The sequence below is a fragment of the Callithrix jacchus genome, chromosome 2, assembly GCF_049354715.1.
Source record: "Callithrix jacchus isolate 240 chromosome 2, calJac240_pri, whole genome shotgun sequence".
Classification (NCBI taxonomy): Eukaryota; Metazoa; Chordata; class Mammalia; order Primates; family Cebidae; genus Callithrix; species Callithrix jacchus.
The window spans coordinates 114,771,248-114,797,037 of NC_133503.1; the positions used below are offsets into that span (position 1 = coordinate 114,771,248).

The 25,790-nt window shown below is 44.1% G+C and overlaps 1 protein-coding gene and 1 long non-coding RNA gene across 3 annotated transcripts; both read left to right on the forward strand.

Annotated features, from left to right (window-relative positions):
• The first annotated feature begins 2,027 nt into the window (after positions 1-2,027).
• Positions 2,028-11,438, forward strand: GLRX (glutaredoxin). 2 transcript variants are annotated; one of them, XM_008991782.5, is made up of 3 exons: positions 2,028-2,298; positions 8,194-8,324; positions 9,872-11,438. In XM_008991782.5, the coding sequence occupies exons 1-2, from the start codon at positions 2,092-2,094 to the stop codon at positions 8,305-8,307; spliced, it is 321 nt and encodes a 106-aa protein (XP_008990030.1). In that variant the 5' UTR covers positions 2,028-2,091; the 3' UTR covers positions 8,308-8,324; positions 9,872-11,438. The 2 variants fall into 2 exon arrangements, with proteins under 2 accessions (XP_008990030.1, XP_008990031.1); XM_008991783.5 differs by having other exon boundaries at positions 8,194-8,313.
• A 1,591-nt stretch (positions 11,439-13,029) lies between these two features.
• On the forward strand, positions 13,030-19,091 carry LOC128931348 (uncharacterized). The gene is made up of 3 exons (XR_008479626.2): positions 13,030-13,073; positions 14,835-14,970; positions 16,445-19,091. It is a non-coding gene; the product is annotated as an uncharacterized LOC128931348 (long non-coding RNA).
• The last annotated feature ends 6,699 nt before the right edge of the window (positions 19,092-25,790 follow it).

The following is a 25,790-nucleotide window of genomic DNA, read 5'->3' on the forward strand; positions in this document are numbered from 1 at the left end:
ATCTACCCCAAAACCTAAAATCCAATAAAAAATTAAAAAAAAAAAAAAAAAAAAAAGAAAGTGGTGGTGGTGGTGGTGGTGGCTTTTAACTTGAACAGTGGCAGGCTGAGGAAGAGGCAGCAGGAAGGGAGGAGCCAGCAACAGACCCGGAAAAGAGAAAGGCTCAGAGGGAGTAGAAGGTACAAGTCGTGCTGATAAACCTCAGGCTGAGGAAAACAAGGCAGCAGCCCTGAGGGCCCTGAAAGAGACCCTAGACCCCTACTGGGGTCCTCTGGGAAGAGCCTGGACCAGGGTTCTGAGGGAAAAGAAGGAAAAAGAGAGGAGGCTCAGACTGGGTGGTGGAGCCTACTAGGGAGGAAAGTGGGAAGTCCGGAGCCCTGAGCCTCCAAGTGGCCTTCCAGCCCTGCCACAGCCTTTCTCTGGACTGAGCTGTCACTTAGCTCCCTCTTGGTGACTCAGAATCTGACTTTCTCATATTGCCATTTTAATTTTAGTAACGATGTGAGTTAGTAATGATGTGAGTCACTTCCACTCACAAACAGTAAAAACAGAGGGTCAACCACAAAGAAAAAAGATTCTCATTTCATCTGTAGTTTCTTATCAGAGATTGTGCTGGAATTTGTCTCCATACTAAACCGCTGTTCAAGGGTCACCAGCTCAAATGGTTATGGGGTGAAGCTAGTGTCTCAAAGGCATGGGCCTGTTCATTGGGACCTGTGGCAAACCAAAGCCACGACTTGCCCTATCCAGAGGGGACAACAGCTGTCAGCCCCAGCAGCTGCCACTAAAGGGTGCAAGCTCTGTATTGCCCAGCTTGACTTTTCAGAGGTAAGTTGTAAGTCCAGTTGTTTGGTGAGACCTCCAGATTTCTAAATAATGAGAATGAATTCCATTAAAAAGATCACAACGAACACCCACCATACAGTCCTGGCAAAACACCCTGAGGCCAACCTTCATAAGGAGTGCAAAGTCACAGTGTCAATTTCACTTCCTCTAAAGAGATTTCAAAGTGTTCTGTTCCTTAAGTGATGCTGTTTACATTTTAAAATACAACTGTGCCAGGCATGGTAGCTCAAACCTGTAATCCCAGCACTTTGGGAGGCCAAGGCGGGTGGATCGCGAGGTCAAGAGATCGATCCAGATCATCCTGGTCAACATGGTGAAACCCCATCTCTACTAAAAGTACAAAAAATTAGCTGGGCATAGTGGCGCGTGCCTCTAATCCCAGCTACTCAGGAGGCTGAGGCAGGAGAATGGCCTGAATCCAGGAGGCGGAGGTTGCGGTGAGCCGAGATCGTGCCATTGCACTCTAGCCTGGGTAACAAGAGCGAAACTCCGTCTCAAAAATATAATATAATATAAAATACACCTGTATCTCCTAGAAGGAAAACAAGAATTTGCTTTAAGAGCTCACTGCCTCCTCAGCCCCTGTGTGAGTACACACTTTATGCTTCCCCAGAGGTGACTTAACTCTGATCATTGTCAATGGGCAGGCACTCCCAATCTTTTTCTTTTATTTTCCTTTTTTTTTTTTTTGTTTTTTTTTTTTTTGTTTGTTTTGAGACAGAATCTCACTCTGTCACTCAGGCTGGAGTGCAGTGGTGTGATCTTGGCTCATGTGACCTATGCCTCCTGGGTTCAAGCAATTCTCCTGTTTCAGCCTCCCGAGTAGCTGGGATCACAGGCTTGTGCCGCCATGACCGGCTAATTTTTTTGTATATTTAGTAGAGACGGGGTTTCACCATATTGGCCAGGCTGGTCTCGAACTTCTGACCTTGTGATCCGCCCACCTCGGCCTCCCAAAGTGTTGGGATTACAGGCGTGAGCCACCGCCTCCAGCCTCCAGAGTGTCTTTCATAGCTACCAATGATTAAATAGCAAGTACTGCATTCCTAGGCATCGCTAACTAGTGAAGTATACCAGACGGAAATGTCTTTGAAGCTGTCCCTTTAAAACTCGAGCAAGCTATCAGGCAAACTCCGCCTCCAGGGAGGTTCCTTATTTAACAGGAGCCAGCTGGCTGGGTCAGAGCTCAAAACCCCAAGCAATACCTGCTACTGAGTATTTTTCTCCGGACTGCAGCCGGTCGGCATGGCTCAAGAGTTTGTCAACTGCAAAATTCAGCCTGGGAAGGTGGTTGTGTTCATCAAGCCCACCTGCCCATACTGCAGGACGGCCCAAGAGATCCTCAGTCAATTGCCCATCAAACAAGGGCTTCTGGAATTTGTCGATATCACAGCCACCAACCACACTAACGAGATTCAGGATTATCTGCTACAGCTCACCGGAGCAAGAACGGTGAGTTTCATTTTAAATGGCTAGGGAAAGGCTCCCGGATTGCCTTGTCAGAGCGGTACCTTTCTTTAGGAAAAGGCTGGGGCTCCGTCCTTCAAGGCATCCGGAGGGCTATACGGGAGCTGGAGGAGAGAGGGGGAGGGCGCCTTAGAGAGGATCTCAGTCACTTGAATGAGCTCGGCACTGCGGCCAAAGGTCCTTTCAGAACAGAAGAGGGAGTACAGCTGATGTCTGCTGTGCGGCGGGGGTAAGTGGGCCCAGCAGCTTGCTGGGAAGTCCCTGGGGAATTACTTAGCGTCTTTGTTTTAAGCACTGCTAGGAAATGACAGTTTTCAGCGGACAGGGCTGTAAGTGGAAGCTGGGGTGATGTTTGTTAATTTAACAAGAGAATCATGTTCTTGTTAAATTAACACATCACACCTGGGGAGGGCCGAGTGTGACGTTTGTTAATTTAACAAGAGAATCTTGTTCTTCATTCTTTTCTCTAGGCTTTCTTTTTCTAATTTGCTAATTCTTCCTTATCTAATTCCTCCCACGGGAAAAATCTAATACACCATTATCTGCCCCTTATTCTAAATTATTTAGGGATGTGTTCAGGCCCCACCTTGGCTGGAGTTCTGGCCCGGCTCTTATAATGGCTGGCTGTGTGACCCTGGGCAAGTCAGCAGCACCCGGTAGTCCTCAAAGATCCCAGCTGCAAGACCATGTTAGGTGACCTCAAAGTCCCATTTGCTACGAATAGACTATGGGACTCTCTCAAAATTGTTCTCCTCCATCTGAAAATACTGCCCTGTCCTCAGCATCATTGGCTTCGAGTCCTGGGCTTCAGGAGGGATGCCTACCACATCACCTGTATCAGTTCTGCTGCGAGGTGGGTGAGAAGTGTCCCACCAACTCAGCTAAGTTCCCTTTTAGGATACATATTCTACAGCATAGTGTTGGCCCAAGCACACATCCGATTTCAGTTTTAGTTTGACTTACAAGCTTGTCTCTGGGTTCTGAGTATAAAGCATGGGAGGTTGTTTCTCCCCTTCTCTCTAATAAGAAGTCAGCATTTTGGTGCAGAGTAGGGCTTTGTGTTCCTCTATTGCTGTGTGCTGAGGTCCTAGAGCAGACACAACGAAGAGAGGCTCTTGCTGCCTAGTGGGACCACTAGCTGCATAGGATGCTGAGGCCCTGAGAGATGTAAAGGGCAGTGCAAACACTACTATGGGCCCTACTGTGGTTGCCACCCTGAGGACATTTTAGCCAAACTTTGCTGCACATTAGGATCACCCAGAGTGCTTTTAAAACAACCGTTATGCACAAGTTATGCCCCTCAATAACTAAATCACAACATCACAGGTGGAAGCCAAGCATTTATTTTTATTTATTTATTTATTTATTTATTTATTTATTTTTGAGACAGAGTTTCACTCTTGTCGCCCAGACTGGAGGGTAATGGCGGCGCAATCCTGGCTCACTGCAATCTCTGCTTCCTAGGTTCAAATGATTCTCCTGCCTCAGCTTCCCGAGTAGCTGGGATTACAGGCACATGCCACCACGCCCAGCTAATTTTTAGTAGACATGGGGTTTCACCATGATGGCCAGGCTTGGCTAGAACTCCTGGCCTCAAGTGATCCACCCATTTCAGCTTCAGAAAGTGCTGGGATTACAGGCATATGAGCCACCACACCTGGCTAGCATTACTATTTGGAAAGATCCCTAGGGGATTCCAATATGTAACAAAATTTGGGATTATTGTTCTCAGCCCAACAGCATCTATTCTCCAGCAGGTAAAGCAAACCTCTTCATGCGTTCATTTAATTTTTTTTTTTTGAGATGGAGTTTCGCTCTGTCTTCCAGGCTGGAGTGCAGTGGTGTGATCTCTGCTCACTGCAGCCTCCACCTCCCAGGTTCAAGGGATCAAGTAGTAGTTGGGATTACAGGCCCCCCGCCACCCCGCCCAGCTAATTTTTGTATTTTTATTAGAGATGGAGTTTCACTATGTTGGCCAAGCTGGTCTCAAACTCCTGACTTCGGGTGATCCACCCACCTCCCATCATGGCCTCCCAAAGTGCAGGCGTGAGCCACCATGCTTGACCAACAATTGCTTTTTCATTTCTTTATGAAGCAATAATATTTCTTCTAGTGATATTTTAAATTTATATTTTTAAGAGACAGAGTCTTGCTCTGCCACCCAGGCTGGAGTGCAGTGTAACAGTAGCTGACTGCAGCCTCAAACTCCTGGGCTCAGGTGACCCTCAGCCTCCCATGGCTGGGACTACAGGCATGAGCCATCATACCCGGCAAATTTTTGAAGATTTTGTACAGATGGGGGTCCTTATTATGTTCCCCAGGCTGATCTTGAACTCCTGGCCTCAAGCTATCCTCCCACCTCAGCCTTCCAAACTGCTGGGATTACATATGTGATCCACCTCAACAAGCCTATTTTTAATTTTTTAAAAAATATTTTTCACAGATTCTTGAATCCTGAATGCATTCCTCCTAGGGGAAGAATAAATCTTTTAAGTTGTATGTTTGATCCCCAACAGTGAAGGGTTTGTATTGAAAGCATCTGAAAGCTGCTGCGATATTAATTATTCCATAAAGTAGCTGTATCTAGTAGGTAATCAGCAGGAGATGGTTATGGAAAGTTAATGCCTTCAAGCCATGAACTTGGTGAAGCCTGTTTTGTTTTGCTATAGTCACAGCACCTACATTAGTGCCTTCATTTCCTTCTCCTCTATGCACTTGTCTTTACATAGATCTGAGTTTCTGACCTCTATCATTTCCCTTCTCTCTGAAGAACTTCTTTTTGCATTTCTTGCAAGGTGATTCCACCTCCCAACTTACTGTATTACTATTATTATTCAGCTGAGCAAATAATTTGTACTATCTTAGAAATACTTTCTAAGTATACGCCTGCACTTTGGGAGGCCGCGATGGGAGGTGGGTGGATCACCCAAAGTCAGGAGTTCGAGACCAGCTTGGCCAACATAGTGAAACTCCATCTCTAATAAAAATACAAAAATTAGCTGGGCATGGTGGCAGGGGGCCTGTAATCACAACTACTACTTCATCGTTTGAACCTGGGAGGTGGAGGCTGCGGTGAGCAGAGATCACACCACTGCACTCCAGCCTGGAAGACAAGAGCGAAACTCCATCTCAAAAAAAAAAAAAAAAAATTGTTATCTTAGAAATACTTTCTAAGATAAGCAAAATTTGAGGATCTTAGAAAGTATTTTTCCTTCACATTTGAATGATGATTTTGCTGGATGCAGCAAATATTTTTAAGCATCTACTATGTACCAGGCAGTTTTCTGGACAGTGGGGAAAAAAAAGTCTACCTTTTCTCCCATGAAAAGAAACCTTCTGCTTTGTTGAACCTATATTCTATTGGGGGAGAGAAATACAATAATAATACAGATTATTTGCACAGCTGAATAGTAATAATACAGTATGTTGGGAGGTGGGAATGGCATGTGCTATGAGGAAAAGTAGGAAAATAGGGAGGAGGCAGCAGGACCCAGTTTTAGATGGAGCCTTTGGGTCTGACTGAGAAGGGAAGATTCAAGCAAATATCTACAGGAGCTGAGGGAGATGGGCATATACAATTTACTAATAGAGTGAATGCAAAGGTCTTTTTGGAATAGTAAGGAGGTCGGTATGCATCGGAATGGCAGAGGCACTGTGAGCCAGTAGGAGAGTTAGTAGAGGTGAGATCTGAGCACTAACAGGAGCTTGGAAGAACTGTGACTGGTACTCGGTGTGAGATGAGATGCCCCTGGTGGATGCTCAGCAGAGGAGTCACTTGATCTGACTCTGCTTTGAAAGGGTCACTTGGCAGCTGTGGGGAGAAGAGACAGTAGGGCAAGGGTAAAGGTTGAAGCTAGGAGACATTGGGAGGCTATAGCAGCTGTTCAGGTGACAAATGAAGGTGGCTTGTGATAGAGAGTGTTGAGAAATCACTTTGAATAGTTGCATTTGAGTAACTCTGATGTGCAGGAGATGCCACCTGGCTGAGGCTGGGGAAACCTACTCCAGGAAAGTAAGAGCCACAGGATTACCAAACTCGTTTTGGGGGTGGCAGTTCTTTCCTCTCTTTGCTATTAGTGGACTCTCGAGTTCCCCTAAGCAGGCTGGGATGGGAAGGAACAGGAGGAGAGGCAGCACAGGGTATTTCCTCTTCTTTGCTCAGCTGAATCAACAGTGCCTCTTATATGCTTCTGTTTCACTGCCACAGCCTCCCACACCGTCCTGTACAGCCTGCAATTCAGCTCCCTTTAGGGGTGCCATTCACTGATACAATTTAAGGCAGTTTTCTGGTTGTCCACAAAACTGGGTGTGAGGATGGGTGTGAGGGTAAAGGAGCCTTTCGCTTCTTTGCCAGACACTGAGCACAAAACTCCATTCTGGGGGCAGCCTGGTCACATTTCAGGGCCGTCTCAGGAGGCTGGGGGGCAGGCAGCTCCAGGGCTGTGGGTTTTCAAAGCCTTGGTTATCCTGTTAGAGCACAGGAAATAGCCACGGAAATGTGCAAGATTTATTTTTAATTTTTAGACTTTACTTTTAAAGCCTACCTCCGCCCAGACCCCCTTTGTAATAAAAGTACTGTAAGAACTCATCCGCAGTAATTAAGTTCCATTTCTCATCTGTCTCACTCTTTACGACAATTTGCTCAAATTATTATGCTCTCTGAGAAGAGCCCAGAGCTTTAAAAAATAGTCTCTCTGATTTCTGCCTCCACCTCTCCCTTCCCTTCAGTGTGTTCCTGGCACTCAGTGGGAGGCCCACTGGCTCTGATGACGTGGTGACCTCCATGGTGCTTGTCTCTTCACTGCCAAGCAGCCTTGGTGGAACACCCTTGGCCTGGAAATTCAGCCATGTTGAGGGGATTTCCTCCTCCCTCAAGAGTCTAAAAGCCCTCTGAAATTCTGGAATGTGTCTGCTCCTAGCTGCAGGGAGGAAGCTTGTACTAGAGAGGAGCCTATTCAAGTGTCATGACTATGGCTTGGTGTGGGTGACTCACCCACATCCAGGGTGACTTAACCATCTTATCATGAACCAGTGATAAAAGGAGACTCAAATACCACTACATCCACCTGGTTGAGGACAGGGTTCACCTGTGTTTTGTTTGTTTTGCTCTGTCAAGCAGGTGTGAGTACAATGGCACCATCACAGCTTACTGCAGCCTCGACCTTTGAAGGAATCAAAGCAATCCTTCCACTTCAGCTTTCTGAGTAGCTGAGACTACAGGCATGCACCACTGTGCCTGGCTAATTTTTGTATTTTTTTGTAGAGACAGGGTCTCACTATGTTGCCTAGGCTGGTCTTAAAGTCCTGGGCTCAAGTGACCCTCTCAACCTCAGCCTCCCAAAGTGTTAGGATTACAGTTGTGAGCCACGGTGCCTGGCCCTCACCTGTGTTTTAACAACACAGAGAGATAATTGTATTTAATAAACCATGGACCTGAAAAATCAGAGACCTAATGCTATTACTTTTCCAGCTGTATTTAGAAATGAACTCACTCCTTCCTGATTGCTGTGGCCCAGTTTATAATCTTAGGTGTGGTCTCTGATGCAGAGAAAGCAGAGGTCAATCTGGGTGGTCTGATTCCAGCCAATCAAAATTCTCCCTCTGGAACATGTTTCTGTAGAGTGAAATTTGTAGATCCCTTTGACAAGTTGGACAAGCTCATGCATAGCATACTCAACTTGAAAACTCTTCTGTCTTAAAAGCATTCTTGAGTTAATAACGTTACCTCTTATAACAGTAAGGAAGTCCTGCCCTGTAAGCATATACATGAACAGGTTGTAAAGTGATTTGAAAAGTTTGGAATCACAGGAAACATTTAGTGAAGGATAGAAATGTTCTTTCTAATCTTCTAATTATGTCCTGGGTCATGTGCTTTTTTAGGTGCCTCGAGTCTTTATCGGTAAGGATTGCATAGGCGGATGCAGTGATCTAGTCAGTATGCAACAGAGTGGGGAGCTGCAGACGCGGCTGAAGCAGATTGGAGCTCTGCAGTAACCACAGGTGAATGGCAGGTGAGCTGCTGGGCTGGGAACATGCGAGACCGTGGATTCTTCTGCCATGGTTTGTTATACTGCAGGACAGCATTCTAGCTAGGGAAAGAATGATTTGGGGTGGGTTGAGGAACCGCGATGTCAATTGCTTATGAATATCACACTTTACAAAGAGATTGTGTCAATGGGAGAAATCCTTTCACTCAACCTTCATATAGCAAATATTTATTAAGCATGTGCCAGACGCATGGGAATATAACGATGCATAAAATGGTAACCTGGAACTTAAATTCTAGAGAGGTAGACAGATCAAAAACAAGTAAATCCTGAAATAGAATAGAATAGAAGATGTCAGGGGGTGGGGAGAAAATTGAGCTAACGTGGTAAGGAAGGGCATCTCTCAGGAAGGGTTGAGCTGAGACCTAGTTGACAAGGAGACCACTATGTAGAGATGAAGCAGAAGAGCTTTTCAGGTGGAGGAAACGGCAAGTGCAAAGGCTCCAAGGTGGCAACAGATAAGGGATGTTTGTGGAACAGAAAGAAAGCAGGAATAGAGTGAGTGAAGTGCAGTAAGAAGGAAGAATAGTGGGAAATGTGGGCAGGGGACAGAGCACCCAGGCCGTGGTAAGCAATTTGGATTTATTCTAAATGCAATGTGAAACTGATGTCATTTTGGCTTTACCTGTGTTCACTTGACAAATCAACTGTTTAATTGGCTTCCCAAAAGCCAAAACAAAAGTTTTCTAAAATCCGTAACCTAAAGATCTTTGGCTCAGTAGAAAACCACAGGATAATGAACATTTTAGAACGGAATCATGATGGTTTTGGAATCTGAGCTCCTCCTTCCCCCAGATCCCCAGCATAGCTAGTGCTAGCTAGCCCCCAAGCAGGCTGATTCAGAGACCTGTATACAGAGAGATCCAAGCACTCCTGCTTTAGTTGAGGGAGAAATGAATGAATCTTTAACCAAAATGTTCTTGGAGTGATATCTAGTGCCTGCTAATCGATAACTCGTCCCTTGGTTAATGAGTATACGTAATATGTAATGGTTTCTCTGCATAGCAACAGAATGAGGAAAAAGGTCTGAAAAAATACAACTGAGTTCCCTGAAATGAAATAGTCAATGCTATAAATCTTCTCATAATTCTACAACATCCTCACAGCAGGTGAACCCTATGTCTGTCTGAATGAACCCTATGTCACTTCCTGGCCTTACCACCAATACTAAAAGCCCTCAAAACCAATTAATGGTGTTACCAAAGGTTTCCTATTCTGGGACATGTTTAGCAATTTAGGGTTAGATTAAGAATGGAAGAAGACGGGAAATGTCATTTCTCCAACTGCTTCTCTTTTGGTGTGGGCATTATTAGAGTTCCCCATATTCAGAAAGTCTCCTTACTTGCATTTGGCCTTTTCCTTCAGCATTCTATGCTGTCAGTAAAATACTGACAGCTGCATCTCAAGGCCATCTGCAACAGTGTGGTTTAAATGGCAGGAGTAAGTATTCTGGTAATGAGAGAAAGGAAGGATTTTGCCTTACAAGGAGATATCCCATTCTTTCTTTCCAGGCAGAGCAGGTCCCACGCTGACGTCCCTCCTCAAGAGCTGGATGGCATTGCAAATGATGACAGTGTTTCCTGGTGGATGCATTTGGGAGCACAAACAGCTTTTTTCTTTTGGCTCTATTTAAAAGTGGATCAACTTGCTCTTAACCACAGTGCCAAGAAGATTGACAGGCCATCGTTTTCTTCTAGATGCGCTCTTTGGTTTTCAGAAGACTATGACAAGTTCTCGGCTAGGATTCGTTCACTGACCCTCAATTGTTCTTTCTCTTGGGCACGAATTTCTTTCTTTCTTTGCTTTCCTTTCCTTTTTCCTTTCCTTTCCTTTCCTTTCCTTTCCTTTCCTTTCCTTTCCTTTCCTTTCCTTTCCTTTCCTTTCTTTCCTTCTTTCTTTCCTTCCTTCTTTCTTTCTTTCCTTCTTTCTTTCTTTCTTACTGTCCATTAGCTGAAATCTTTCTTTCAGATGGAGTCTTGCTCTGTCACCCAGGCTGTAGTGCAGTGGCACAATCTCTGCTCACGGCATCCTCCGCCGCCTGGGTTTAAGCAATTCCCCTGCCTCATCCTCCTGAGTAGCTGGGACCACAGGTGCGTGCCACCACGCCCGGCTAATTTTTTTGTATTTTAGTAGAGACGGGGTTTCATCATGTTGGCCAGGATGGTCTTGATCTCCTGACCTCGTGATCCACCTGCTCAGCCTCCCAAAGTGATGGGATTACATGCGTGAGCCACCGCACCCGGCCTGGCACACATTTCTTACTGTTCTCCATGTGTCGGCATGCCTCTACCGCTAAGCCAGTGTTTTTCAAGTATGTTTATCTGGACTCCTTCTCTACAATGAGGAATCCATAGTTGGTTTTCTGCTACTGTCCATTAGCTGAAATCATTTCGCTGCTTGATTTTATGGAGTTTGTGTTATGAAATCAGTGAGTATTTTGAATGTTCATTCAAACTACATGCAACTCTCCACTAACCCCACCCCATCCCATCCTACCTTGAGAATCACTGCTCTGAACCAGTGTTCCCAAGCTTGTCCTCTCACAGATCTCATAGGAAATGATCTTAGGATCCAATTGGAGAAATCACATGAAAAGTTAGCATAGTTGGTCTTGGTGTCACATGGATCAGAGGCACAAGCTCAGAAGCTGTGAGCACGTGGAACACGCGGTTATTTAAGCTGGCCATCCAGACAATCCTGAACACTGTATCTATTTGATTTAGAGTACCAGCAAAAATTAAAGCAAAAATGTAAAACATTTGAGAAAATTAACAGCTCCCTACCCCAAGAGTACATCTGTGAAAGAGCCCCACACAATTTGAAAACTGAAGACTCCCTTATCATGAAGTTTGGCTGTTCTAGAACTGTAAGATTGTTAATTCCCTTCTTCAGTCCCTAGTGAGAACACTTAATTTCTTTTCTAATAAAAAAAATACCTATAGATGACTCAGTGATTTTTGTCCAATTTGTTTCCATGTTCTTCTCAAGACATTAAGGAATGTTACGTGAAGTACACTGACTTAAAACTATGTCTGTGTTTAACCCTGCCGTTATAAATAAAGACATGTGCTGCTGTCATTCACTGAGTACAAATGGTTCATATAATTTTGAAATTTCATATTGAAATGCCAGCTCCAGCTTACTGAATAATGCTTAGGGTTCAATAATTGTCTATGCAGCTATAAAAAAATGATGAGTTCCTTTGTAGGGACATGGATGAATCTGGAAACCATCGTTCTCAGCAAACTGACACAAGAACAAAAAATCAAACACCACATGTTCTCACTTATAGGCGGGTGTTGAACAATGAGAACACATGGACACAGGGAGGGAAGCATCACACACTGGGGTCTGCAGAGGGGGACTAGGGGAGGGACAGCGGGGGATAGGTAGTTGGGGAGAGAGAACATGGGGAGAAATGCCAGATATAGGTGATGGGGATTGAGGCAGCAAACCACATTGCCATGTATGTACCTATGCAACAATCATGCATGTTCTGCACATGTACCCCAGAACCTAAAGTGCAATAAAATATACTTAATAGTCTTTTTCATTTCACATTTCTTTTTTCCATTTCCCACTTAAGGCACTTGTACTTCTCATTTCTTTTGTGGGCCCTAATCACTCCCTTCAACCGAGATTGCTATGGATGATTGATCGTGTTACACACTGCACAATATGAGTGCAACCCCTGGAGGTTACACACAGTGCCGGATCCATGCTGGACCACTTGCCTGCCCTTTCACCCTTCTTTGTGTTCATTGTGTTTATTTCTCCTGAGATGCCTTTTCTTCTCCTTTGTTTTCCTTTGAAATTCCTCCTTGTTCAAGGCCTGATTTACAGACTCTTTCCCCTATATTTTCTCTCTCCTTTCATGGCCTTTAAATCATCGTTCCCTCTTCTGGAAGCCAAGAACACTGTGAACGTAGATAGTCTTCAGCTCTTATGGGCTGTGTTGCAGTTAATCATCTGTATTGGTCTCTTGCCAAATTCAGAATTACTTAAAGACAAGAACCTGGACTTAACTACAGAAACCCAGTTCCCAGCATAGAAGAGCTATTTTATCAAAGCAATGTACACATATGGTTTAAAAAGCCAAATAGTACTAAAAGTCTGTCCTGCTCTACCTGCCTCAAACCCAGATCCTGGTAAAGGTCCTGATAAAGTACCTTACAGGGTCATGTGTCCCTCCCAAGAGTATCCCCTCTCCACCCCTCCATAGAGGTAACTACTAGTTCGTTTTTGTTGTAGTCATTCTGATACTTTATAGTTTTACTCCTTATAATAACTCTAAGCAATACACCTTTGAAAAACAATAACACCAGCTCAGCTGTGTAAGAAAAGGGCGCCATCACAGTTAGACAATCCCAAGAAGGGATAAACTGAACACTGACTCTGAGTTATAGACTGGCTTCAGCGTCCCTTGCAAGTTTTCCAGAGCCCTTTCTGGGGAAGCAGAAGTGCTGCTGAGTGAGTCCTTGGAAACACAGAGCATCCCACAATCAGGGAGGCTATAGTGTGAACCAAGCACAGGGTGTCCCCGGAAAGATGGTCCATGGCAGAGGGCTGCTCTGCATTTTCTGCTTCTAAGCTCAGCGTGGCTCCGCCCGCAGCTTTCAGGAGGCGGTCAAAGCACACCCACACCACCTCAGCTGGCCAGCTCTGTAGCAAACAGAACAGAAATGTCAACAGCACCAGGCATGCCAAGTACAGGTAAGGATCTGCTTCAGGCCCATTTCAGCTTTCTGTCCTCAAGTTAAAACTATACAACAGAGAAGCCTCAACATGGAAAATTACACTTGGTGTAATACACGTGTTCTGGTGCCCTCTGTCCCTAAAGCAGGCAGAGTTCTCTATCTGGGATCTCCCTTTACTGTCATTCTGGGGATTCCCTTTGTCTCTCCTATGTTGGATCTCCTCTTCCCTGTAACCCACATGTATGAGTTAGAATACATGCTAGGCTGGTAGAACAAAGATATAATGCTTAATAGAGGCATCTTTATCAACAAAGTCCAGAGGCAGGCAGGCGGCATTTGCTCCCACTGACCCAGGGGTCATAGGTACCACTTTTGCTGGCATCCCATTGGCCAGAACTTAGTGTCATAGCGCCACTAGCTGCAGGACAGGCTAGGCAGAGGGGACCCTGCCTAGGAAGCCTCTTGCCCAACTAAAACTCACCGAAACTCTATAGAAGGTTTATAGTCTATAGGAGATAGGAGATCTATACCAAAAGACGGGGAGAATGACTATGGAAAGAAAATTAGCAAACTGAGTCTTTCTCTTTTTTATTCTTTTTCCTCTGAACCCCAATGTTCTTTCTCTGTTTTACATTTGAAAGCCTTCCCAAATGTCTGGAGATCTGACTATCTGTAAATATTTAAAGAATGAGGCACTAAAACACTGATTGGAAGACTTGTGTGCATAGATTAGGCTCGCCAACTGATAGCGTCACCACAGAGTCTTTGTTCAAATGGGCTCCCCCATTCCCCCACCTAAAACTTACACCCTCCCTTCCACTCTCACTTAGCATTCCCTATCCCTCTTTTTTTTATTTATTTTTCTCTATAGCATTTATCTTTTTTTAAATTTTGAGATGGAGGTCTTAATCTGTCATCCAGGTTGGAGTGCAGTGGCTTGATTTCAGCTCACTGCAACCTCTGCCTCCTGGGTTCAAGCGATCCTCCCACCTCAGCCTCCAGAGTAGCTGGGACCACAGATGCACGCTCCATGGAGACTCACCTAATTTTTTGTATTTTTGGTAGAGACCGGGTTTCATCTTGTTGCCCAGGCTGGTCTCAACTTAGCTCAGGTGATCTGCCTGCCTTGGCTTCCCAAAGGGCTGGGATTACAGGTATGAGCCACCACACCCAGACTATCTTTTAATATATTGTGTAGTTTAGTTTACAGTCTCTTCGCTACTAGAATATAACTGCCTTGAGGTCATGGATTGGTGTCTATTTTATTTACTGCTGTATCTTCAGCATCAAGACTGCTTGGCAGATAGTAAGCACTTGATATACTTGTTGAGTGAACAAATTAAAAATGAACAGGTGTGGATCTGGCTGTCTCACTGGGAGAGCCCCAAATAGTTGGCTCCTAGACACCTTTTCTTTTGAGACTTTAGTCTCTTCAGCTTCACAGATGGAGAACTGTGCCTCATCTTCAGAGTTCTGGCTGCCAAGCAGGGAAAAGGGACATGACAGCTCCCTGGCTGGTGTGCAGACTCTCATGTAAACTCCTGTTTTCTGCCCTGCTCCTTGCTGAGTAATTCTGTGTGATATGCAAGGATAGGAAGAATGATCTTTCAAACAGCACGGAGAGATTGTCACTAGGGACTGGCAGAAAAAAAAACAATAAAAATAACCAACCAAAAATTTACAGCCAAAGCTCTATTCTGTTTACTGAAGAAAGCAAGTGATCCAATCTCCTGTGAATGTTGCTGATTTTAATAACAACCTTCTCTGCTTCCTCCAGCCTGGCTCTTTGGGCTGGACTCCTGACAACCATTTCTTCCCATTCAAGTCTGTCCAAAGATGCCCCTTAAGGAGGAAGAACTGCCAGTGGTGGTAAATGGATCTGTGTGACCCACACCACACTATTTCAATTCCCAGTGAGTATTACGAAGTCATTATCTTGACATTCGGTTGCCAGAGAAAGCCATGCTCCCTAATTTACTACATTAATAATTATTCACAGGTCCTGAGAAATATTGTAATGAACTGGGCTCCTGAAATATTTAGAATTTCTTTCTTGTATTAATAGCAGTCTTCTTATCAAATACACTGAACGTTTGAAGGGGCAGAATTTAATCTTACTTATTAGGGGAAGAGAATTCTGGCCTGGTCCCTTTAAGCACAAGTGATATTTAATCATAGGTCTGTATTTATGCACAAGTGTATACTTTCTGTCCCCGGGCGACTTTTCTGGTGAGCAGTGCAGAGCTGAAGGTAGGAGAGAGAGGGGGAAGTAGGAGAGCCAATGACGGTACAGAACATCGGGCAACCCGTGGCTCTGGGGTTTCTTACTGGCTCTTCCTGCACACTCAACTCCTCCCTCCCAGTTGGCTGGGCTCAGGCCTCTGGGGACCTGCAGCTGAGCTTTCTCAGAAGCAAGCAAAGCTGCCTCCTTCCTGTTCTTGTGTGCCTTGTGAAACCTAAAACACTTCATATGTAAAACTACCAGCTGTTTATGGGGTGGAGATTTGGCTCTTCCTCCCATTATTACTCTTCTAAGTCATCCTTGAAAACTGAGTGTGGATGATCTTTAACACAGTCTGCCCAGGGTTCTAGCCAGATGTGTTAAATGGGGACCAGAGGACCCACTCTGGACATGGAGGACCAGCAGCTCCTGGGAAGGCAGAATTAAAGACCATAGCTGGCACCTGTGGCCACAAGAGCAGTACCCCAACATCTACAATGTGACCCTTGTGTAGAGCTGGCTCTGGGTGCCTTTATCCAGCCCCCTGCATAGAAGATCTCCTTTAGCCTCACCAAAGAAGTCTCTGTATGATTAAAAAGTGCAGGGGGTGGCAGGGACAGGCTGCCCCCAGAAAGGGAACAGTGTGGGCATCTCCAGACAGGTAAACCACAGGAAAACCAAGGAGCCCTAGTTCTCCTCCCATCCAGGAAGGCTTTAGCACAAGGGAGGGGAGGGCACAGCTTAGGTTATTTTTGAATCCTTTTCCCCACTCTGAGTGAAGGTGTGGCTCAATGGCAGACTGTCCTTAATCTAACCGTTGGAATCCTCCTCCTCCAAGTGAGAAAAGGAGCAAAGGATGCAAAGCGCTCCTTCAACAATCCCTGAGCTGGGAGAAGAAAATCCCTCCTTTATGGGAATTTGATGAGCGAGGTAAAAGTGATCCCCACTAAGGAGCACAAGCTTTAGTAGGAGGACTTTTTCTCTTCTGATTATTTTTTGATTATGAGATTGAGCCCCTGTGTACTGCAGAACTCCGGTGGGGAGCAGTCCTCAGGCCTATTGAGAGGGTCAGAGAATATACATATCCTGTTTTTCATAGCATATACATAAAGAGGTATGAGTCTACAAAGCTTAATTGCATCTATTTTTCCAATTTTTTTTTTCAGACGGAGTCTCTCTCTGTAGTCCAGGCTGGAGTACAGTGGCACCATCCCGGCTCGCTGCAACCTCCGCCTTTCAGGTTCAAGCAATTCTCCTGCCTCAGCCTCCCAAACAGCTGGGACTACAGGTGCCTGCCACCACACCCAACTAATTTTTTATAATTTTTGTAGAGATGGGGTTTCACCATGTTGGCCAAGGTGGTCTCAAACTCCTGACCTCAAGTGATCTGCCCACCTCGGCCTTCCAAAGTGCTGGGATTACAGGTGTGAACCACCATGCTCAGCCCTTTTCCAATATTTTAATAAAGGTAAACAGCTGATTTACCTAGTTAGAAGTTTTACATGGTTTATTTTCTTGTATGGTGGCAGCAGCAAGGGATATAATATAAACTCAGTTCAAGGATAACTGCCATATACATATAATTATCTATTCAAAATACTTAATTCACTTTTTTTTTTAAAGCATCCCAGTATTTAGAGTAGCTTTTGACCAATTCTGCTTTCTCAGTTGATGGCAAAAGCACACCCAGTATATGTAGAGAGGCTGTCGTCTGCCTCATCTTTTACTATGGCAAAAAAAGGAGAGTCTACAAACTTGGAAATACTGAAAACTACTGCCCTGAACCAAAGAGGTGGCTGATGGTGGTAGCTCTGAGATTTCCTACTTATAGAAAATCTAGCAAATCGCTGCCATGTGAGGGTAGTATCAAATAATGGTCATTCTTACCAAAGTCAGTGTGCAAGGAATCTTCAGCAGTCTTTCCCGGGCATTTAAAGAGGGTATTTACAGCATCTTGGGAGGCCAAGGCAGGTGGATCACTTGGGGTCAGGAATTTCAAGACAAGCCTGGCTAACATGGCAAAAATCCATCCCTACTAAAAATACAAAAATTAGCCGGGCGTGGTGGCACATGCCTGTAATCCTAGCTACTCTGAGCTCAGAGTCTCCAGAGTAGCTGCTTCAGAACACTGGGTCTACAGTACATGAGCAGAGAGCAGAGATTGCACCACTGCATGCCAGCCTGGGCGACAGAGGGAGACTCCATCTCGAACAAACAAACAAACAAAGAAGTAGATGTTTCATTTGTCCCAGACACTAGCAGAAGAGCGAGGGGGTAGCACTGGAAAACCTCAAGCTTGGTAAATTTACTTAGCAGACATTCACACAGGCTTGTGAAGACTGCTGGGCTGGAAGCTTGACCTTGGAACTTGCCAGAGCCTTTAATATGTTAGTTAGCGTGCATCGTGAATTTCCAAAGTAGTGACTAAGTACGCATTATCTCTCAAAGTTTTTACCTGTCTTTTTTTCAAGACACACCTCTGTCAGAATTCATTTTAAGGGTTACAAACACTGGAAATGCTGATTTATTGCCCTTTCACTTCTCTCCCCTTTGCCTCTCTCACTTGCTCTTCCACAGTTAACAGCATTTCATGCAAGGGATGCTCTTATGGTCTGAATGTTTCCGTCCCTCCAGAATTCATAGGTGAAAATCCTAACCTCTGAGGTGATGGTATTAGAAAGTGGGGCCTTGTGGGAGGTGATTAGGTCATAAGGGTGGAGCCCTCATGAATGGGATTAGTGCCCTTTTAAAGAGGCCCCAGAGGGCTAGCTTATCCTTCCACCTTGTGAGGACACAGTGAGAAGCCACCATCTATAAGCTAGGAAATGGGTTCTCTTCAGACTCTGAAGCAACCAGGAGCTTGGTCTTGGACTTCCCAGCCTTCAGAACTATGAGAAATATATTTCTGTTGTTTAGAGGCTACCCAGTCTATGGTATTTTGTTGTAGTAGCCCCAGCAGACTAAGACAGATGCTGAATGGGTGCATCATGTCAACGTTTGGCATTTCTTCTATGTCAGCATTCTGTAACTTATTCACACTTTCAGCTGGTAATTTGGTGTAAGCCCCAAGTTTCTCAATAATCACACAAAGCCCATCAAGTCTTCATCTGCTGGTTCAATTCAAGCATCATTATAATCCAAAGTCTGTGCCAAGAGCTGTTAATGCTGATTTATCAAGAGTCCCAAGCATTGGCAACTATATAAATGGCATCCTTAAGATTGAACTCTTCTGAAAAGTCATAAATTCTATGACTCTGTTAAATGTAGCCAGCAAACCATTAGCAAAGGCAAATGCAAAAAGATACACTTGCTTGTCATGGATTGCAGAATTCTGTGGTCATGAGGCTGTATTGTGGGTGTCACGGTGAGTAATCATAGGAGGGTGTGAGAAGCATTTGCCCAGAAACAAATTTTTTTCCATTTTTATCTGGTTTTTGTGGCTTTGCTGTGAATGGATGTCACCGGTCTACAGTGGTTACAGAACCAGTCAGAACACATTTTTCTAGCTACTTATACTTTTCTTCCTCCCTTCCTTCTCTCCTGCCCTCCCTACCTCCTTTCTTTCTTTTCTCTCTTCTCTTTCTTTCTTCTGTTTTCTACAACTTTATTAAAGTATATTTTCTTCAATGAGAGTATGTTTAAGCTGCGACAGGAACTGGTCCTAGAATCTAAAATTCCTGCTCCTTTCATGGTTCAGAAGCCATGTGGACTGAATTCTAATTTTGGTTAGACATTTTCCCAACTGTGTGACTATAGGTAAGCAAATCTCTCAAGTTTGGCTTATTATCAGAATAAAAGATGATGAAAATTAAATTGACTAATTACATTAAAATTAAAGATGATAAACAGAGAAACCTCACTCTGGCTTCCCAAGGCTGAATGGGCCCTACAACCAGCTCTCCATTCTCCCAGCCACTTCCTACCTATAAAAAGCATGTTGCTTTTTCCTATTATCTGTTTTGGGTTACATCAAATATTAACCACAGGGTTGGTGTGTTGACAAGTCACAGCATTTGAAGAATCCTAATCGGTTCAGACTTTGGAATAGTTTCCTCGGAGGTGGGTGGTAAGGAAAGTGGGGAGGGAGGATGACTTTAATGACTCCTTGACCTTGAAGTCAGCCTTGCAAGTCAACTAAAAGAATGTGTCTCCCGGCAACATGCCTAGTCTCCCTCACACGGCCCAAAGACAGCAGTGAAACAGCAACCTCAAAGGAGGACATTGACTTCAGTGTTTGCTGGATCACTGTACATTTTTCTTAGAATGCTTACAGAGGCGGTTTGCCAGTCAGTAGAGTATGTGAGCTTTGGAGTCAGGTCCTGGTTCTTTCCAGATCTCCCACTTATTAACCATGTGGCCTTAGGCTGTTATGTGCTCATTTTAGAATAGAGATACTGACAGCCCGTGGTCACTGGACTGCTGGGACAATAAAATGATAGCGATAATGAGAGTGGTTTTACTTACAGAGTGCTGACTCTGTGCAAGGCACTGGTTTCAGCACTTTATGTGTGTGAACTCATTTACTCCTTCCAGTGACACTATGGGGTTAGCAGTCCATTAGCTGCATGTTATAAATGAGCAGATAAAGTCCAGAGAGAGGTCACTATATCTGTCTGAGGTCACACAGTAAGGGGTGGAGCTGGGATGTGAATCAGCCTGCGCAGTCTGGCTTCACATGCTCAACCACCCCACCAGACCACTTTCCTGTGCTATATTAGCTCTTCGAAAGGAAATCATGTATGCAGAATGTCTGGCCCTCAGCAAAAGCACAATAAATGGTGATATTGAAATAATAAATGATACTTCCATTTCCTCAGGCCTCGCCAGCTTATGGACATCATACAAACACCTCTTGCCAGCTCCAAAACCAGGCCCCGACATCTCCCATGGACCTCCTGTTCTTCCACACTTGCCCCTCTCTGAGGTCCTGCCTGTGAAGTCCCTCGAGGTCGCGCCTCACCCTGCCACTGATGTTGGTATCCCCTAGGCCTCTCCCTTGAGCCATCTGGCCAAGCTCCCTGGACCCCAAGCACAAATGGGTATCTGGGCCTAAACAGTCACTACCATCTACTTGGAGACTGGTGACTTTCTGTTCCCCGCTAACTGTGTTCTGTTACATTCAATAGACATTTCCTAGGCAAGTATGATACTTTGGAGAGAGTGCTAGAAGACATACAAAAATAAAGGAAGAGCTAATGGTAGTCCACCTTCCTTGGATGTCTGAGCAAATGGCATTTGTGAACAACAAGCAAAAAACAAAGTAAGTTACAAGCAACAAGTATGTTTACAAGGACAGCCTCTAGCAGCGTAGGGCCACCCAACACCTACTAATACTAAGGTGCTATACAAGTTTAGTCTTTTTTATCACATTCATTAAACTTGTGAGGAGCAGGCTGGGCTCGGTGGCTCACACCTGTAATCCCAGCACTTTAGGAGGCCGAGGCAGGTGGATCACTTGAGGTCAGGAGTTCGAGACCAGGCTGGCCAACATGGTGAAACTCTGTCTCTACTAAAATTACAAAAATTAGCCTGGCGTGATGGCGGGTGCCTGTGATCCCAGCTACTCAGGAGACTGAGGCAAGAGTAATCGCTTGAACCTGGAAGGCAGAGGCTGAAGTGAATGGAGATCACCTGGGCAATGGAGTGAGCCTCCGTCCCAAAACAAACAAACAAAAATTGTGTGGGTTATAAAAGAGAAAGTTTTGTTGTTGGTGGTGGTGATGGTGATGTGCAGCTTAGAAAAATGCCCAGGCATACTTGATAGCACCTATTAGCTTTTGTACATGATAGTCTCTATATCTGATCTTGCTAAGGACTTTTCTTAACTTTTGCTTTCTGTCTAGTCAGAGAAAGCATTTTAACCTTGCCTGGGCACTAGCTTGCAATGAGCCTTCCTACCCATTAGGAGGGGTTCTAGCAGGTGGCCTCTCAGGGATTTTGGTACGTAGTTACTTTAAACCAGAATGGTTTTATTGCCTCTGAGGCCATTATTCCTCAGAGGAAGTCACTAAATTTAAAAAACCAACCCTACTCCTCTTCCAGCCAATGGGACAGAAGCCCCAAGAACAATGTTCAGTGACCCAGGCTTGGCAGTGGGGAGAGAATTAGACAAGAGAGTTCAAGAAAAATGAAAATTGCCTACACAGATTTTAATTTTATGGAAACTGAAATGGAGAATGTTGTATTTTTCCTCAGCCTTAAATTTATGAAAAGTAAAGGTGAAAGTGAGATATTTCCACTTGGGAGGAGGAAAGAAAAAGCACTCTCAAGTTCTAAACTGGCCTGCCTGAGGACAGTGGTTACTCAGTAACTCTCTTTAGAACTGACTTAGCCAAATTTGGTGTTACAAAGCCCTTTGGCTTAAAAAGATTATTTATTTATGATTGTGCTCCAATATTTCTTCTCATTCTTATAAGGCAGCTGAATATTTTTAAAAATCAGAAAGTAACTAAAAGGTAGACAACTCAGGTAAAAAAAATATATTCTGAGACAGTAGAAAATTTTATCATTATAAACAAAAAATATTGAGAAATTTAAATTTCCTGTTTAAAGTGCCTTAAAAATTCATATAAGACTGTTTCTGAGGTTTTTTCAGAATTTAATTTTACATTAACTCTGACAGGGCTCTGATGACTGGAGAACACCAGGGTTCTTGGTCTCAAGCTGACAGGATTAATGACATGGACACACGTGGAGTGGTTTTAAGGAGTGAAAAGTTTAATAGGCAAGAAAGAAGGAAGGAAGAAGAAAATAGCTCCTCAGTACAGAGACAGAGAGAGGAGGGATTTAAACAAAGAGAAAACCCTGTGTGCACAGAAAAGTGGCTGCTTATATTTGGATGTTGAAGGAGGTGGTGTCTGGTTTGCCTAGGGCCCAGGGGATTGGTTTGACCAGATGTATCATTTACCTAGCCAGAAAAAAATCTGGCCCTCCCACCTTAGCCCTTTAGTATGCAAATGTAGGTCGCCATGATGTTCTGAGCCCTTGGTGTTATCTGGAGGTGGCCATGACATTTGGTACACTTGGCGACCAGGAAAAGACGGCAGGGATCGCCAGTTTTTAAGGGCCTGGATTGGCATATGGAAGCTTGCCAGCCCAACCCTTCAAGCCACCTTTTCTGTTAGGAAAGAGACAGTTCAGAGGTTCTTATTACTGGAAAAATTCCACCGAGAAACTTTACCCTTACTATCTGCCTAAAAATTATTTTTAATAGCTCCTGTATCAACTCCAGGAGAACCATAATTATTATTATAGGACAAATTCCACTGAGAAACTTTACCCTTATTATCTGCCTAAAAATTATTTCTTAATAGCTCCTATATCAACTCCATGAGAACCATAATTATTATTATAGGAAAAATTCCACTGAGAACCTTTACCCTTACTATCTGTCTAAAAGTTATTTTTAATAGCTCCTGTATCAACTCCATGAGAATTCATAGCCCTAGGTCATTGACTGGTCCAAAGGGTCAAGGACTCAGTGCTCAGTAAAAGCCCAGAGAAACCATGAGCAGGAGAGGAGATTATAAGGTCAACAAAATGTGAAGGGAGGGCACAGGGCTAATGTGTGGTCCTGAGAAGGTCTAGGTCAGCCCACAGCTCCCACCCACCTCCCCATAAAGAGAGATCATTTTGGGAGTTGGAAGTTGCTAGGCTGCCCTAGGCCTCAGGGAAGTCTGGTCTTTTGGTCAGATTTGGAAAAATGGGGGTAGAGTGGTGGAACTGTAAAAAACGATCAGGGAGAAGGAAGAGCCTGGGGTCTAGAGGTCAAAGGTCACGCTGGCGGTGGAAGGGCAAGGGAAAGCCCTGTGTGCTGGAGTAGAGAGTGGAGGAGGAGGAATGGCCTGGAGGAGCTGGGTGCTACTCCAGACCCGAGAAGTGGAATGGATTGTCTCATGGTTCTCAAAGCATGATCTGCAGACCAGCAGCATAAGCATTGCCTAGGAACTTCTATAAATGCAATTCTCAGACCCCACCCCAGATGGACAAAATCAGAACTCTGCAACTGAGGCCCAGCATTCTGTTTCTGGCTTTTTAAATTTGTTTTATTTTTTAGAGACAAGGTATTGCTGTGTCACTCAGGCTGTACTCAAACTCCCAGGCTCAAACAATCCTTCACCTTAGCCTCCAAAGTAACTGGGCCTCTAGGCACATTCCACCACACCCAGCCCCTGTTTTAATTCGCCTCTCAGGGGATTCTGATGACTACTACAGTTTGAGAACAACTTGTTTAACAAAATACTGTGTTTCAGGTACTGAGACCCCACACAGCAATTCATGAAACCAACTGTTTACTGGCCTGACTGAACTGCTGTAACAAATTATTACAAACACAGTGGCTTAAAACAATGCAAACTTATTCTCTTTACAGCTTTGGAGGTCAGAAGTCCAAAATCAGAATGACTGGGCTAAAGTCAACATCTCAGCAAGGCTGGTTCCTTCTGGAGGCAGTGTGGGGAGACTCCATCACCTCATCATTTCTGGCTTTTAGAACCCATCTTCATTCCTTGGCTTGGGGCCCCTTTCTCTGTCTTCAAAGGGCAGCCACTTCAAATCTCTTGCCATCACATTTCCTACTCCCCTAATGCTCATCCTACTGCCAGCCTTCTATAAAGGCCCTTGTGATTACAGTGATTAAAATGAACCCTCTCAGAACAATCTCTGTATCCCAAGATCCTTAACTTAATCAAACCGGCAAAATCCCTTTTGCCATGAAAGGCAACCTATTCACATGTTCTGGGGATTAGGAATGTACACATTTTTGGGGAGGCCATTATCCTGTTTCCTACAGAGAGGAAGATGAGAAATATGCACTTTCATTTGCTTGTATTCACATAAATAAACAGTTATCATGCACAAGACCACTAATAAATCTGATTACCTGTGAAGGATGGGGAGTAAGAGGGGAAGGAATGGGAGCTAGGACTTCCTTCTCAAAGTTGACTTTTTATATTATTTTGGGCTTTGAGCCAGGCAAATATATTACCTTTTACACAATGTTAACCACCAAAAAATAAAGAGAATGAGACCCCTTTTAGTAATTTCTGGCTGTTGAACCATTCTGTTTGAATATAACATGTCAGAGATCAAACCACTGTGACCTTTGGAGCCCCAGTGTTTACAAGTATTGAAAGCAAAAGCATTTTAGTGGTGATTTAGGTAGCAGGCAAAAAAATAGAATCTTGCTTGGGCATGAACAAAACAAGATAGGCACTAAGTCAAAAATGAGGGACTAAGCTTGACCTTCAAGGAAAGTTAATGTTTTGGACTTTGTTCATGTTTTTGAGTTAAAAAGTTCTGCAGATCTTCCAGATGCCCAACAAAGGAAGAGGGCTTGAGATGGCCATTCCTTCTCCTTAATGAAAAAAATAACAAAGTATTATGTCCACTAAACCGCCTTTGTAAAAATCATAGTAGTTAGGGAAATCTAACATAACTGACTCCAACTTGCTTCTACCAGGCTAATGTGCTTTTGCTCATTCTTATGTGGAAATCATAACAGTCCTTTCCCTCCTTGAACTGATCTCCTCCTTGTTCAAAAATTGAAACCATATTTGCAAATACCAACAAAAGGTCACAAGGTTAGAATTGTGGTAGAGGCCTGAACTTTGCTAAGGAATAGGCATGAGTGAACAATAACCGTTCATTGTTTGCTTAACTTGCTTTCTGTAAGTTGCTTACTGCCCCAGAGTTACACAACTGGAGGTTGCAAGATTTGTAATTTCTCCAACTACTCCTATGGATAATATCACTATTTTGAAACCTAAAGAACTGTTATTTCAAATATTTTTCAGATTTAGCATTCTGGCAGACAAGAGATGCCACCTGGTCCTGAGACCCCTCCTCAGAACTGACTCAGCTGCATGAGGGCAGTTTAGACACCCCTGTAATTTCATCCTCAGCCAATCAATTATTTCAGTTCCCAAGCCCCCTACCCACCAAAATATTCTTAAAAACCCTAGTAGCTGAATTGTTAGGGAGGTGGATTAAGAAAAATCTCCCATTCTCCTCACTTGGCTGGCCCTGTGATAATTAAGCTCTTTCTTTGCTGCAACACTTGCTGCTCTCAATGCATTGGTTTTTTGGGAGGCAGCAGGCAGGAAGAACCTGTTAGGCTGTGACATAAATTGCATGCTATTTTCTTAAATAATAATAAATAAGAGAGAGCACTTTGCTCTGAACATGTGAGAGAATGCCAGGCACTTTTATTCTAATGCTGGTCATTAGTTTACTGTTAAACATTATGCTATACAATAAAGCAGGACAACTGAGATTTTAAGACACAGCCTGCCTCATGACAGGGAAATCAAGTGCATGTAGTTAAAGGAGCATCTGCATACAGTTAAACACTGCGTATACCACCAAAACCATACCCAACTTTGGTATGCCCAATGAGAACTCTTCTGTCTCCCCATCTTGTCTTACTGCCCAAACTTCAATGAAGACTCCCAGTCAAAGATGTCTCCAAGAACCATTTTGTTCTTGTTCTGCATCTCCACAGTGGTTCACCAC

What these genes read in the sequence shown, in the direction of transcription:
- GLRX (XM_008991782.5), top strand. Translation starts at nt 2,092, where the DNA reads ATGGCTCAAGAGTTTGTCAACTGCAAAATTCAGCCTGGGAAGGTGGTT. An exon ending in AGCTCACCGGAGCAAGAACG is followed by an intron (nt 2,299 to 8,193) that starts GTGAGTTTCATT and finishes GTGCTTTTTTAG; the next exon opens with GTGCCTCGAGTCTTTATCGG.